The 15,627-nt window shown below is 40.5% G+C and overlaps 1 protein-coding gene across 1 annotated transcript in view; it reads left to right on the top strand.

Moving 5' to 3' along the window:
* Positions 1 to 457: 457 nt before the first annotated feature.
* LOC111871913 (laminin subunit alpha-1) overlaps positions 458 to 15,627 on the top strand; it is a gene marked incomplete at its 5' end in the record, with an annotated part of 161,617 nt that continues 146,447 nt past the window's right edge. Inside the window, 2 exons of the mRNA XM_023865311.1 lie at positions 458 to 613; positions 2,806 to 2,983. Of these exons, the coding sequence (XP_023721079.1) occupies positions 458 to 613; positions 2,806 to 2,983 (334 nt within the window). The remainder of the gene's footprint in view (positions 614 to 2,805; positions 2,984 to 15,627) is intronic.

Below are 15,627 nucleotides of genomic sequence, written 5' to 3'. Positions count from 1 at the left end.
TGGTTCATCTGAATCCGCTCATTCTAGAATGGTACATCTGTAATAGTGGTGTGAGGATGTGGACTGGATTTTGTTGACTGAAGATAGGGTCTGGCAGTGGGCTTTTGTGAATATGATAATGAAACTTCGGGTTTCATAAAAGGCAGGGAATGTATTAACTAGCTGAGCAACTATGAACTTCTCAAATAGGGTTATTGCATTTTGGACTGTCCATCATCCAGTATTCTAGAAACTAGGAAACAACATTTTGGAAACTGTACCTATTTCCAAAACGTTGTTTTCTAATTTCTAGAATACTGGATGGTGGACGAAGTCGAAAACCCAGTAGTTCTGAGTATTATACACCATCATCAGAACCCTTTAGACTCTACTTGTCTAAAAGGACTTTTCTGTATGGAGTCCGTTGATTCTGCATAAAATGATTGTGTCTTACAGCCTGGCTTTGGCAACTTGACAGCTGGCTGTGTGGCATGCTCTTGTGATCCTGTGGGTTCCTTGTCAGAGGAATGTGACCCCATCTCAGGAAGCTGCAAGTGTCAGCCTGGTATTGGTGGTCCAAGATGTGACAAATGTGAGGAACTACACTTTGGTTTCTTATCAACTGGATGTCAGAGTGAGTACCCACACTATGTGGCCATTTTATTTCAGTAGCATGTGAAACTGGACAGTGCCTTGGTAGGAATATACCCTGAATAATATTATAAATGTTTAAATGTTTGTAGTACATAACATGTTACAGGAAATCCCCTGTGAAATTTAGTTTTGAGAGTTGGGTAGTAGGAAGGAGGCTCACAAAATGTTAAATGATGACAATGAATATTGTGACGAGCCATGACATTTTAAAGAAGGAGATAGTGTCTGCTGAAATATAATGCCATTTAGTCTAGAATAAGGGCAGCAAGCAACATTTTGAAGGAACCTCCTGCCTCTGACTTCGGAGTAAAAGATGTGAACTAAGATGTGAAAATGGTACATAAAATGGGGCTTCTTTTCAGGACATTAGTTCCCATTGCCTTGCTCCTAGCCCTGACTGCAACTCACTCCTTCCAATATTACATACTGTTTTCCCTGCTTTGCTCATTCCTTCTAAACTCTGGAACTTACCAAACTACATGGCATCACATCTTGGAAGACTATAATCTCAGTGCTCACAGCTGCGAGGCTTAAAATTTCAAGTTGTGTTGTCTTGGAGGACAGGATAATAAATTGTGATCTGTCAAACTAGGGACAGAAGAAGTTGTCTTTTATGCTACTTTTTGTCCTGTCAGTATTTGTTCAAAATTTGTACTGCACTGTAGGACTGCTATGTTCTTAACTTGACTAAAGCGTGTTTTACGTTTGCACTCGTTACTGGTACATTGGGGTCATTCTGTTACATGCAGACCCAGTATATGGACAATACAGTATATTCTGGAGTACTGTCATTAATGTAACTGTGAAGTTGATGACATTTACTGATATAAAAAGAACAAATGAGGTAATGAGAAGTATAAAATTGAAGAAAAAAATTTGTAAATAAAATTTCAAAACAACCAGCTGCACAGAAATTTGGAACTGTATATTAGGGCATATAGACCAGTTTCTAGGCAATGACCACGAAACAAACAACAATGCAACAGCCATTGCTAGTAAGCAAATTCTTAACAAGCAACAGTACAGGAACTGTTCGAAATGGTGTTTTCTGTGGTCTGTACCACAGCTGTTACTACACAGCAGTAAGGTAAACATGCCTCTGCAGCAACAGTTGAACTATAACCTCTGTTTTCTACATGGTCCATGCCAAGGGGTTACAAGCTGGATGAAGTTTAGAGTTAGTAGTTAGTTGAAAGTCAGTCTGTGAAGAGATGACAGCCATCCTGGGAGTTAGTCATTTATAACATAATGAGCTGGCATAGAGTTATAAGGGAGCCTGTGAAGAGAAGNTTTGTTGTTCATAGAATTTAAAGACTCTGTAGTCAATTTGTAAAATTTATTATATTATATTAAATAAAAGCCATAACTGTGTACTGCTTCACATATGAACCAGAAAGAAATTAGAATGTGCTGTCTTTGTCATGTAAGCACACATAAAAATGAAGAAGTGAAATGCTTACCTAATTTAAATTGTGAAGTTCAGCATTGTTAAGTAATACTGGAGCTAGGGAATGAAACTGGTGTAAATGGTAGAGGACATATTGAGCAGCTGAGAACTAGTGAATAGTATAGATCTGGGGGATTCATGGACTAGTAGGGATGGTGGAACTCTGAAGACTAACTGATGAATCAAGACTGACAGAGATCCCTGGACTGAGCTGTGAGTAAGACCACTCAGAATTGAAGTAAACAGTGGATTAATTGAACTGAGATCTGGTTCAGACCCATATGTTCACTGATTGGTTCATTTGAATCCACTCATTCTAGAATGGTACATCTGTAATAGTGGTGTGAGGATGTGGACTGGATTTTCTTGACTGAAGATAGGGTCTAGCGGTGGGCTTTTGTGAATATGATAATGAAACTTCAGGTTTCATAAAAGGCAGGGAATGTATTAACTAGCTGAGCAACTATGAACTTCTCAAATAGGGTTATTGCATTTTGGACTGTCCATCATCCAGTATTCTAGAAACTAGGAAACAACGTTTTGGAAACTGTACCTATTTCCAAAACGTTGTTTTCTAGTTTCTAGAATACTGGATGATGGACGAAGTCGAAAACCCAGTAGTTCTGAGTATTATACACCATCATCAGAACCCTTTAGATACTTGTCTAAAAGGACTTTTCTGTATGGAGTCTGTTGATTCTGCATAAAATGATTGTGTCTTACAGCCTGGCTTTGGCAACTTGACAGCTGGCTGTGTGGCATGCTCTTGTGATCCTGTGGGTTCCTTGTCAGAGGAATGTGACCCCATCTCAGGAAGCTGCAAGTGTCAGCCTGGTATTGGTGGTCCAAGATGTGACAAATGTGAGGAACTACACTTTGGTTTCTTATCAACTGGATGTCAGAGTGAGTACCCACACTATGTGGCCATTTTATTTCAGTAGCATGTGAAACTGGACAGTGCCTTGGTAGGAATATACCCTGGATAATGTTATGAATATTTAAATGTTTCTAGTACATAACATGTTACAGGAAATCCCCTGTGAAATTTAGTTTTGAGAGTTGGGTAGTAGGAAGGAGGCTCACAAAATGTTAAATGATGACAATGAATATTGTGACGAGCCATGACATTTTAAAGAAGGAGATAGTGTCTGCTGAAATATAATGCCATTTAGTCTAGAATAAGGGCAGCAAGCAACATTTTGAAGGAACCTCCTGCCTCTGACTTCGGAGTAAAAGATGTGAACTAAGATGTGAAAATGGTACATAAAATGGGGCTTCTTTTCAGGACATTAGTTCCCATTGCCTTGCTCCTAGCCCTGACTGCAACTCACTCCTTCCAATATTACATACTGTTTTCCCTGCTTTGCTCATTCCTTCTAAACTCTGGAACTTACCAAACTACATGGCATCACATCTTGAAAGACTATAATCTCAGTGCTCACAGCTGCGAGGCTTAAAATTTCAAGTTGTGTTGTCTTGGAGGACAGGATAATAAATTGTGATCTGTCAAACTAGGGACAGAAGAAGTTGTCTTTTATGCTACTTTTTGTCCTGTCAGTATTTGTTCAAAATTTGTACTGCACTGTAGGACTGCTATGTTCTTAACTTGACTAAAGCGTGTTTTACGTTTGCACTCGTTACTGGTACATTGGGGTCATTCTGTTACATGCAGACCCAGTATATGGACAATACAGTATATTCTGGAGTACTGTCATTAATGTAACTGTGAAGTTGATGACATTTACTGATATAAAAAGAACAAATGAGGTAATGAGAAGTATAAAATTGAAGAAAAAAATTTGTAAATAAAATTTCAAAACAACCAGCTGCACAGAAATTTGGAACTGTATATTAGGGCATATAGACCAGTTTCTAGGCAATGACCACGAAACAAACAACAATGCAACAGCCATTGCTAGTAAGCAAATTCTTAACAAGCAACAGTACAGGAACTGTTCGAAATGGTGTTTTCTGTGGTCTGTACCACAGCTGTTACTACACAGCAGTAAGGTAAACATGCCTCTGCAGCAACAGTTGAACTATAACCTCTGTTTTCTACATGGTCCATGCCAAGGGGTTACAAGCTGGATGAAGTTTAGAGTTAGTAGTTAGTTGAAAGTCAGTCTGTGAAGAGATGACAGCCATCCTGGGAGTTAGTCATTTATAACATAATGAGCTGGCATAGAGTTATAAGGGAGCCTGTGAAGAGAAGACTTGGTCAGTGTAGTTGAAGAATCCCTGCTGTTAGAAGCCATTACCAGGGAATGACCAAAGAAGACACAGCAGACTGAAAAGACTTAGCATGTTCTGTAGTGATTTGTAAAATGTGGAAATTAGCAGTAGGGCTACAGTTATTTAAAGTTACAACCTGTAAGTGGTCATTAAATTCAATCTCCAATCCAATATCTTGTCTAGAGGCTCTCTAACACATGACAATATAAGGCAGACATTTAAATAATTCTACTCTACAGGTGTGTGTGTGAGTGAGGGGGGGGAGAGATATGTTTAAAGTAACAGTATCTCTTTTCAATGATTGCATTAGGCTCCCCTGGCCGAGCAGAATACACTGTCAGTAGCCGAATGTGCTGTATGCAGTACACAGGCAGAGGAAGAGCAGCTACAAATGAGCCACTGTGAAACTTGTCAGTCTCCCATGGCTTCTGTCAACACCACTCAGTGTATATTATATACTCGTAACCTAGAGTCAGACCTGAGCTGTCACTGTAGCGTTTCCAGGGTAACGTCATTACTTCTTGGCAAATAACATGCAAAAACTAGTAGAGTGAACGCATTTGCAGTCAAGGAATTAAAGGGGAAAGAAGTCTCAGTTCCCAACAATCCTGGTGTTTGAGTCTGAACTTCCTCAATGGCTTTCGAGTTTGTGCAGAAAAAGCATTCAAGTTGGTGTTGCTTGAACAAGAGATACACTAGACAGGATGCTAAGCTAACTGAGGAAAAGCTCAATAAAACTGGAGCCAGATTAGAACATTCACCCTTAAAATCTCTGACATGATTGGCTCAAAGCTTACAGGTTTTGACCACAACAACATGGACAGTGAATAAAGAGTCTGTCTGAATATGTCTGTGGTTGTGTAAAATTAGATAGGTTCAAGCAAATGAAGATGGTTATGGAGAAGAAAGTATTTTGTAACTGGTTTTTCCAGGCAGTACTGATGAAGCTTGGTTCCATCTGAGTTGGTAGGACAGTAGGTACTGGCGCATCATGTATCTATGACAAACTTTTGAAGTACCTCTTCATGATCAGAAGATTAGTGTATGGTGTCCTGGTGTCTTTGTAAAGGTTCAGCAGTCCATGACCAAAGGGGTGCTCAGGAATGTATTAATTCTGATGGAGGGCATTTTGAGCACATCTTGTAAATACATCCTTATAGTGTTGAAATTTGGAAAGGAAGTTAATGCAGTTTTACATTTTTATGAACTGGTTTTGGCACATGTAGCTCATCCCTAAAGTCTCTCCACACATTTATGATTCACTCCGTATATCAGGAAGTTTGTGCAGAATCTCTAAGTAATTTCAACTACTTGTTAAGAAATATAATGCTAAAAACATAAAAAAGAAGCAACAATTTCTGTGTAATTGACTGAGCATGCATTCCACAAAAACAGGTGGTTTTCTATGAAGTGTCATCAGAATTGTTTCCACATCTAAAACTGATATATTCCTCTTTCAGAATTATATGTAGCCTCATGCTAGATAAAGAATATTCATTGTTACTTATTACACATAGTGGAGGGTGGCCAGTGTGTTAAATAGTAGTCTGGATCATGTTAATTCTTCATGTGGGAGAGTAGTATTCTAGTTTCTCAGACATTAGGCGGACATTCCATTATATTGGGGCTTGTTCTGATAGCAGGAGCAATGGCAGAATGAATGGGACACAGCTGTAAGTGGATAGAGTTGTCACAACTTGTATTGCCACTCACTTTTATCTACTGGGTTTGTGCAGGAGAGAGAAGGGGGAGAGGAAGAGAGTAAGTGAGCGAGTGTCAACTGTCATCCTGAGAACAGCTCTTCTTGTTATGAATTAGGGTTTAGATAGAATGACTGGGGGAGGGCAGTTCCTTCATCTTTTAAAGCGCAGTGGTTACAATGCTGGTGGAATGAACATGCCTGAAACATAAGCTTATAATCTAAAATGGTGAATGTATCATAAGCCTATATTTTGAGATAAACATAGATACAATTGCATACAAGTGCATGCAATTTCACTTGTCACTTCACACTACATGTTTCGGCATCATTCTGCCATCCTCAGGTCTACCAATCACGTTAAACCATTGCACTGCCTGCCATCAAGTGTTAAGATCTGTATTTTAGTATATAAATTTATTATTCAACAACGACGAACACACATTTTATATCATTTTATAAATGGACACTTGATGGCAGGCAGTGCAATGGTTTAACGTGATTGGTAGACCTGAGGATGGCAGAATGATGCCGAAACATGTAGTGTGAAGTGACAAGTGAAATTGTATGCACTAAAAGACGGTTAATATATACACATTATGGATATGAATCAGTGCAACAGGACGCTAAAATACAACAACATAGATACATTTTGATAAACATACTCACTCTCACTAGAAATGTGTTTCGTCCTACAATTCTGCAGCGAATGCTTGATTATCTGTTGGAAACTGATCATGAATCTCATTCCCTATATCACTTGCAACTGACAGAAGAATTTCCATGGGTATACTCTCCTTTAAAAATTCCTATAAACATCTCATTCTCAAATAATCAAAGACTTTGCAGTATTGCCAAAATTTCACTCGTTCAAAATAATGAAAGTGAGGTGAACCTTGACCCATACTGAGTATTTCTTAATAGAAGAGAGACATATATCAGCTATCCCACAAAAGGGGAAAATAGTTGAAAGAAGCTTTGGTCCAGTGCAAGAGCAATTCAAGTCAGAGATGCCATCTAATTATTTTCTGCAGCAAACAATAGAACTTTTCCTAAAATCTCACAATTCACAAACGAAGTCAAATAGGAAAACAAAGTTAGAGAAATATATTGTTACACTATATGCTTAAAATTTGAAGAGTTTAGGTGAGATGATTAACTCCATTGAACAGAGTATTTTCTGAGAATTCAAAATTGCCCACCTGGTCAAGAAATTTCGCACCTTGTATAAAGCCCAAAGTTCTTCTTCACTCAAAGGATTTCACCTCTATCTTAACCTGAGCTAGATAAATGCAGATTATTTCCTAGCAGTCATCCATTTTAATAGTATTGTCTCATAATTGCACATATGTGATCATTTTTTCAAGGTAAATAAGTTACTTATGTGAAACAGATGGTGGAGTTGGCAGTAGCTGCTAGCTACATTGCAGTCCATTAGCTGAAGCTATCTTTATTGCCACAGTGCCACTTTAGGCAATGTGTTTTACATGTCTGAGCATTATAATGTTCAATTGTCTGTTGCAAAGCAGGTTCAGACTGGTCCACTTAAGCTTTCTGAAGATTTAGAGACCTGATTGCCTTATTAGTGTCAAATGTTGAATACTTAATGTTATTGGCATCGTAATATGTGTATAAATATCTAATTTTTCACTGGAAATGTTTATTGTTCTCCTGTGGTAAACATGGGTTAAATGGTTAAGAATCATAGTTGGAAATGAACTTTCGAATCAGCTATTATATTTCAAACGTTAATTTCACAGTGCTCATGCAGTGTATCAAAATTTGATGTAATAATGTTGGTAAAGAGAACATGGGTTTCATAACATTACCAGCCTACGTTTCTTTCATAAGGAAAAATGAAGTGGGTTTATGAGATCACAATGCTGTCTGCATATGCCTCCTTTTCAGTTTATGAAACAAACTCGTGAAATTTTGTATGGACAGCTTGGCATTGGAGGTCAACCCACTGTCATACTTTATTATCAGTTGTATATGATCATGAAAATTACTCCTTATGATAGTGAACTGACATGAATATGTTGACAGAATGTATGGCGAATCAGAAGGAAGTGCCACAAGATTGGCTTCCATCTTTAACACTTTTTTTTTAAATTCGCTTAGTGGGGGGTGGAGTCCAACTGGATCCACTCGGCATGGCGGCCACTGATTGGCCTATTGTAGCCTGCTCCGGGTGGTTATGACGATGGAGAATTTGGTGGAATGAAGATTGGCAGGGGAAACTGAAATACTCGGAGAAAACCCGCCCCAGCGCCACTTTGTCCACCACAAATCTCACTTGACCAGACCCGGGATCGAACCCGGGCCGCCGCAGTGGGGACCCAGCGACCGCTTGATCTGTGGTGCTGCCTTCCATCTCATTAGCAATATAAACGCCTGTATTACCGTTGCCATATTGTGGCAGAACTTGTATGCTGAACACTAATGTTTGTCTCCAGACCTTCAGTGCTTTTCATAAAATTAGGCTCCCTGGATACGAAACGCCCTTTTCCATTAGACGGTGTATGCAAATTCGTGGGAAGGGTGTAGTTACAGTGCTGTGAGGTGTGTCTCAGCCGCCGTTTACATCTTTGTGGGTTTGTGAGTTCACGCATATAAACTTCAACAAACTACTCACAGACACAGGCTCTCTTTTGTTGTGCTTCTTTTTCTATTTCTGTTGCACTTGGAGCACAGGGCATCCGAGAAACGTTTCATTTCACTATTTTGTTGTGAGTGTCAGAGGTTCCTCACAGATTGTGAAAGAGTGGAATGTTATATTTCGGTTGATCAAGTCAAGGATGATATTTGGACAGGGCATGTAGTGTGTATAAGAAAGATGAGAGTTGCACACAAAATTTTAACCAGGAAATCCGAAATATAGGTAACACTCTAGACTCGCATTCAGGAGGTTCTCGTCTCGAATCTCGGTCTATCATGACCGAATTTTTTCGTGGTTTCCAATCAGCTCCTGCAGGGAAATTCTGGGATTCTCAGTTAGGCCACGACCACTTCCTTTCAAACCTTTTTTCAACTGAACTTTCATCAGTCCTCCTACCACCCAACGCTATAAGGTCCGTAAAATGAACGACCAAGAGAGAAACTTAGGCTTAGATGTGAGGTTAGTGTTAATACGAGCCTTAGGAAAATGTGTGAGGTTGTGGACTCGAACCGTGTGTTCACTATTACTGGATTTCTGGACTTGCCCAACATCGGATGTTCTAAACCAAAACAGAGTTTCGGGTGCCGGGTCTGCATCCGTCTTCATGTGAGGGCTATATACTGACTTTAGCTCTTTAAGTAGAGGTAATCCTAGTCACCACTCCTGAGGTGGGGAGCAGCTCTAGCTCCCTAAACACTGTGTTCTGGTTTATACCATCAGAAAGCCGTTAATATTAAGCATAATACACCATCGTCAGAACCGCTGAGGTTCGGCGGAATGATATGGCTCCAGACAGGGATTAATGGCGGACTCTTTTCAACACGGCAATGCACGTTGTTGTTGTTATTATTATTATATTGTTTTATTATAAAATAGACGCATTTGTCACTGTGCGTAACCAGTTAAGCACCACGCCATGACAAAACGTGTGAGAGTGGAGGTATAGCTCCATTATTTTTTATCTCGACACTGCATGGAGGTGAGTGGTCAGCTTCACGTCCAGTCCGCTTTACCCGTAGGGAAACAGCCCCCTTTACTCACTGGACAGGAGGCTGGGTGGGCCCCAGAGCCGATCTGGACGCTGTGGAATAGAGAAATATCTCTTTCCCCCTGCCGGGAATCGAACCCTGACTGTCCAGCCCACAGGCCATTGTTATACCGACTTCTGTACAGTGGGTACCGGAGGCTCTTTCCACAGGGTTAAGGCGGTGGGGGCATGAAACTGACCATTTGCCTCCATTCAGTGCCGAGGTTAAGAATGACGGAGCTATACCTCCATTCCCCGTAAGTCTTCATGGCCTAGTGCATAATTAATATAGGACATGGACAACTTTATTATTATTATTATTATTATTATCATCATCATAATCATTATCACTCACTCATGGAGCTGAGCCCTTCTTGAGGAGCCGCCAACTCTGCAGCTACTCATGAACTTCCCAGCATTTTAAGGAACCAGAAGGTTCATTACCGCGTTCACAAGAGCCCTCCACTGGTCCTTATCCTGAGCGAGATCAATCCAATCTATAGCATAAAATCCTATCTCTCTAAGGTCCATTTTAATATTGTCCGCCCACCTACGTCTTGGTCTTCCCAATGGTCTCCTTCCTTCCGGCTTTCCCACCAATATCCTGTATGCATTCCTCCTCTCCCCCATTCGTGCTATATGCCATGCCTATCTCATCCTCCTTGACTATCACTCTAATTATACGTATTTTATTATTATTATTATTTCCGATGCGGATGTCTGCAAAGCCATCAAGAGACTAAAACCTTCAAAATCTGTTGGAGTTGACGATATCCCTGGTTGATCATAAAACGCTGTTCAGATATTTTTATATTTATTCTTAAACACATATTTAACTTGAGTCTGACCGAGCAGAATTTTCCTGCTGCTCGGAAAGAACCTCCTGTTGTACCAGTATTTAAAAGAGGCAATCATGCCGCTGTAAGCAACTACAGACCCATTTCTATTCTCAGTAATTTCTCTAAATTATTTGAATTCATTATTCATAATTATGGCTCGCATTATGCTAAATTTAATCCCAATCAACATGGCTTCACTAAAACTGAACCTACATTTACCAATTTGGTGACGTTTCTCGACTTCTTGACGCCTGTTGTCCGCGGTCAGCGTCAAGCTGATGCCGTCTATTTTGATCTTTCAAATGCTTTTGACCTCGTCCTTCATAATATGCTCTTGCATACATTAAGCTCCTTCGGATTCTCTGATGCTTATGTCAGCTGGTTTCGCAGTCACTTAACAAAAACAGTCTCGGTTTCGCGTTTCTGGCGCTCTCTCCCTGCTTTTTCACGTAACGTCCGGTGTGCCGCAAGGCTCTGTTCTGGGGCCTTTTGTTCTCAGCGTATTTATAAGCGATTTATCAATTCTGTTAACTATTGTAAACTTCTAATTTTTGCCGATGATCTCAAAATATTCCTCGTCGTTAACTCACCACATGATTGCCTCTTACTCCAATCTGACATTAATTCCGTAAGCGAGTGGTGCATTGCTAACTCCATAAAAGTTAACACTGCCAGGAAGCCACCATAGCCTAATTGGAGCACATTCCTGGCATTTGCCTGAAGTTTCTGAGGAAAATCACGAAAAATACCAGGATTGTTAGTGCCCCGACCTAGATTCGAGCCCAGTACTTCCGGAATACAAGCCTAGAGCCTTGTCATTGCATCAACCTGCTCGGTTTCTCCATTGGCCAAAGCATTTGTTTGTTGTTGTAGAAAGCTTATTAATTTGTCTGTTTTGCATCACATTTTATTATGAAATTATACACGCAAGCGTGGGAAGTAAATAACTTTTTGTTTGAAGTGTTCTCTGAAGAGATCGGTCACATGCCTCTCGCTTCAAATAATTCCTCTTATTATTTATAAGTGATTTTTCTGTGACGATAATAGTCTGACGAAAAAAAAAAAGATTGGTTATGATAAAGGTTCCAGATAAAATTCATAAATAAAGAAAAGTACACTGATTTAAAACAAAGTCAAATATATGTTCATGATTATCACAGCTAAAGGAAACATGAAGCAGGGATTAACTCCATGGAACAAGGTCCATCTGCAGAAGCCAATAATCGCTCAGTTGGTGAAGAAATCACTCGCTTTTTTATTGAATCCAAAGGTCATTGCCGTATTCACAAGAGCCCTCCGCTGAACCCTGTCCTAAGCAGCTGTAAGCTGTGTCCAGCCCACATTCTTACATTAGAGTTCTTAGTGCCCAGATTCTGCGTCTGAGAATTTGTTCATCCAAACACGAAGATAATTTCTGTGGACATTAAACAGTACGATTAAGTTTAAGAATACTTTCGTTTGGAATAAGAAACCAGTTCGGTGAAAATATGTTTTGTTGTAAGAGTGCATATCGTACACATTAATCTGTCAGTGGAGTTTGGAACCTTCTGTAGGCTATGCATATTTTAACATCATTACGTTTGAAATTATTTCAGTTGTTGGTTACTAGATTAGATATATTTAATAGCCACACATTTAATAAAACTTATTGCCATATTAACAACAATTTAACGTCACCCGATACAAAATTGTCGCCTTTCGTAATATAACTTTTTTGACTATGTCTAAACAATAGATGTCATAAACACAGAATCGTCTGAAACAGACAGAACGTTATTCTGGAATACCCTATGAAATAACAGATCGTATATATTGTTGAATTGCCCCCCCCCCACCTCACTTCTCTCAGGATGGCGGTGAGTCTTTTGGTATAAAGATTCGACCATTGTGAGCTTTCTTTATGGGTACGTGAGACAACGCGGGATATTTCGCAAGGCGTTTTGTATTCATGTCATCTCCAGTGAAAGGCCCACTTTAAAACATATAACTTAATGCATTATAAGACAGGTCGTAATCTGTGTGACGTAGAGAAAGGGCACCGGTCTCGCGGTAAGATTCCGGGTTTTGAATTCGTAATTGGTTATACAAAGTGGTCTCTACGTCACTTTGCTACATTAAGGCCACGGCCCTATTTATAGATACGGTTCTCAGATTGGGAAGTGGCGTGCCAAAGTGTAGTACAGGTACTTAGAGACGTGAATGATAATTGCCGAACCGGCTCCCATTTCATACCTTACAAATTACTCACTAATCTAGGTATGCCGATTGTTTACTTTGTAACAAACATACGAACTCTATAGAGAGAAGTCATTTTTGAGAACCTTGTATTAGTTAAACTAGTCAAGAAGTCATCAGTCTTTATGTAACACGAAGGCTCAATGTTACACCAGCCTCAAGTTGGACCTTATCCAGAGCCAGATTAATCCACTTCACGTCCTCCCATCCTACTACTTTTAGGATCCTTTTTAATGTTTACCTCCCGTGTAGTCCTGTGTCTGACTTGTAGCTTCTTTCCTTCAGTTTTTCCAACTAAAATTTTTAAGTCGTCTGCTGTCCAAAAACATAAAAATTAGAATATACGAAACTATAGTTTTGCCTGTGGTACTGTATGTGTGTGAACTTGGTCTCTGACATTAAGGGAGGAACATAGACTGAGGGTGTTTGAGAACAAGGTGTTGAGGAGAATATTTGGATCGAAGAGAGATGAAGTGACAGGAGGTTGGAGAAAACTGCATAATGAGGAGCTTCATAACTTGTACTCTTCTCCAAGTATAATTAGAATGATGAAGTCAAGGAGGATGAGGTGGGCAGGACATGTAGCACGAATGGGGGATACGAGGATTTCATATAGGGTATTGGTGGGAAAGCCAGAAGGAAAGAGACCACTGGGTATATAAAGGCGTGGGTGTGTGGACAATATTAGAATGGATCTTAGAGAGATAGGATGGGATGGTATGGATTGGATATATCTGGCTCAGGATAGGGACCAGTGGAGGGCTCTTGTGAGCACGGTAATGAACCTTCGGGTTCCATAAATTACTGGGAAATTCTTGATTAGCTGCAGAATTGGCGGCTCCTCCAGAAGGGCTCAGCTCCATAAGTAAGTAAGTACGTAACACTTTTAAGGACTTGTCACGCTTCGTTAGGATGCTTCATATTCCGCCCTTTATACCCTTCATTTAATAATGTTGATAATATTTGGTAAAATCTGTAATTTATGAAACATGTCGTGAATTTCCCCCTCTCTCTGTTACGTCCTCGCGTAGAACAGACGTTCTCAGCGCCCTATGCTAGGGCACCCACAATCTAAACTTATTTTTCTCTGTTATGACAAAATACAGAACTTCACACACATATTGCAGGTCTCTATATTTTAGTACTTTGGCTTTGATGTAAGAAAGGAAAGATTGAAGATACTAAACAGAACGCTAGCCGGGAACTGAACCCTGGTGAACCCCGTTTATTTTCCGGCTATCATTATGTTGCATAATGTCTGGCACCCGTGGTTACAGCTATTTCTGTTCGGAACTGTACGTTCGTACAGGTTTCTTCTTCGCTTCCCGTCACGCCAGATACAATCCACAATGTCAGCTCTCTAAGGTTGCTTGCCAGAGCTGTGGGCATTCCCCTTCTTGATAACTTCCAGCCAGACACGGTGCCTTTGTAAAGTGTCCAATGAAAATGATAACTTCATCTTGAATGGCTGTTTCTTGTTTCTTTAGTTGTACGTCCCACACTCATATTAAGAGGCGCTCGCTGGGTTCGGGTAGTTCACTGTCAAGACAGGGACTGCGGACGTCTGAAATGCGCTATCTTCTACTCGCGGTTGGTCCAGGGGCAGGGGCAGTCTCGTGTGAGGGCACTGCACAGCAGGATACCTGCTGTTCTCATAACAAATTTGTCAGATGCCATACAAGCGAGCCGATCACAGGGCCGCACGGTGTACAGCACTAAATGTCTCCACCCTCTTGACCACTGGGATCGTGGATTTGAAGCACGGATGAATGAGTTTCTTTCTGTGCTTCTGTTGTCTTGTGTAGATAGCGGACTCTTCAAGGGCTGATCCCCCGCCTAAGGAACCCTACCAAACATCTTTGATATTCATACTTTTAGATAAATTCTGAATGAGAACAGACCAGAGGTCTTAATAGCAGTGTCTGTCAAATTCTGATTAAGCATTCTGCTTCGGGGGGGGGGGGGTTAGTTATTCAAAACAGGCCAAGAACTTCTGTAAAGTACATAGTAGTAACTGTTGTTGTTGTTGTTGTTGTTGTTGTTACTGTCGGTGATGGCGCACGAATGTCACAGTAGTAGGACAATTGACGGTGTGTATTGTGGTTTATTTACCAACATACCAACCAGGAGCATACTCCCTCATCCCTACCTTGAAGATGGAGGCAATTCTTTCGAAACGTTGGTACCTTCCTCCTAGACTGTACGGTGTTATAACCCAAAGACCACAAAACCTCGAACATTATACACTACACGGGATGGTTTACAAGTTTCTTTACGAAAAGTGGCATAAGCTCTGCAGGATCTGGGATTCCTACGGCGGTGGTTATGAAGAGTTCTGTATTGTTATTGTCCGTTGAAAGTCAACGGATGTACCTGATTGTCCTGCTTGCTGCACGCTTCTTGCTGGTTTCTTACGCGACTTATTCTTCTAATCTGATGATGCAGCAGACAAGTTCCTCTGAGATGTCGGTTGAATTTCAGTGTACTATACAGCGTTATATACCAGAAGATGGAACTGTTTTGCAGTCTGAACTCCGTTTGGTGAGACCAGGAAGGAGGCATCAGTCTCTTCAAATAACCTGACTGTTCTTATATTAGATGTACTATAAGGTGCCGCCTGTTTTGACAGATTGCCGGATAGATTGGCCTGCAGGTCGAAGTAAGGAACGTCCTTAACTGGTACTGAGTATGCACGTGGAACCTTGAGAGCCGGTACCGACAAAACTGGCGGTATGATTCATGGTTCTCCGCTCCCAGAATGCCAATTGCTGAACTCCGCGTTACACTTTGCATACATAAGTCTTGCTACAAGCCTTCGCTCGAATTATAGTGGGAACATGCACTGTCAAGGCGAAA

This window comes from Cryptotermes secundus, unplaced genomic scaffold (genome assembly GCF_002891405.2).
Source record: "Cryptotermes secundus unplaced genomic scaffold, Csec_1.0 scaffold1726, whole genome shotgun sequence".
Taxonomy (NCBI): domain Eukaryota; kingdom Metazoa; phylum Arthropoda; class Insecta; order Blattodea; family Kalotermitidae; genus Cryptotermes; species Cryptotermes secundus.
The sequence above is the reverse complement of the archived record's forward strand: the minus strand, read 5'-3'. Positions and strand labels throughout refer to the sequence as shown.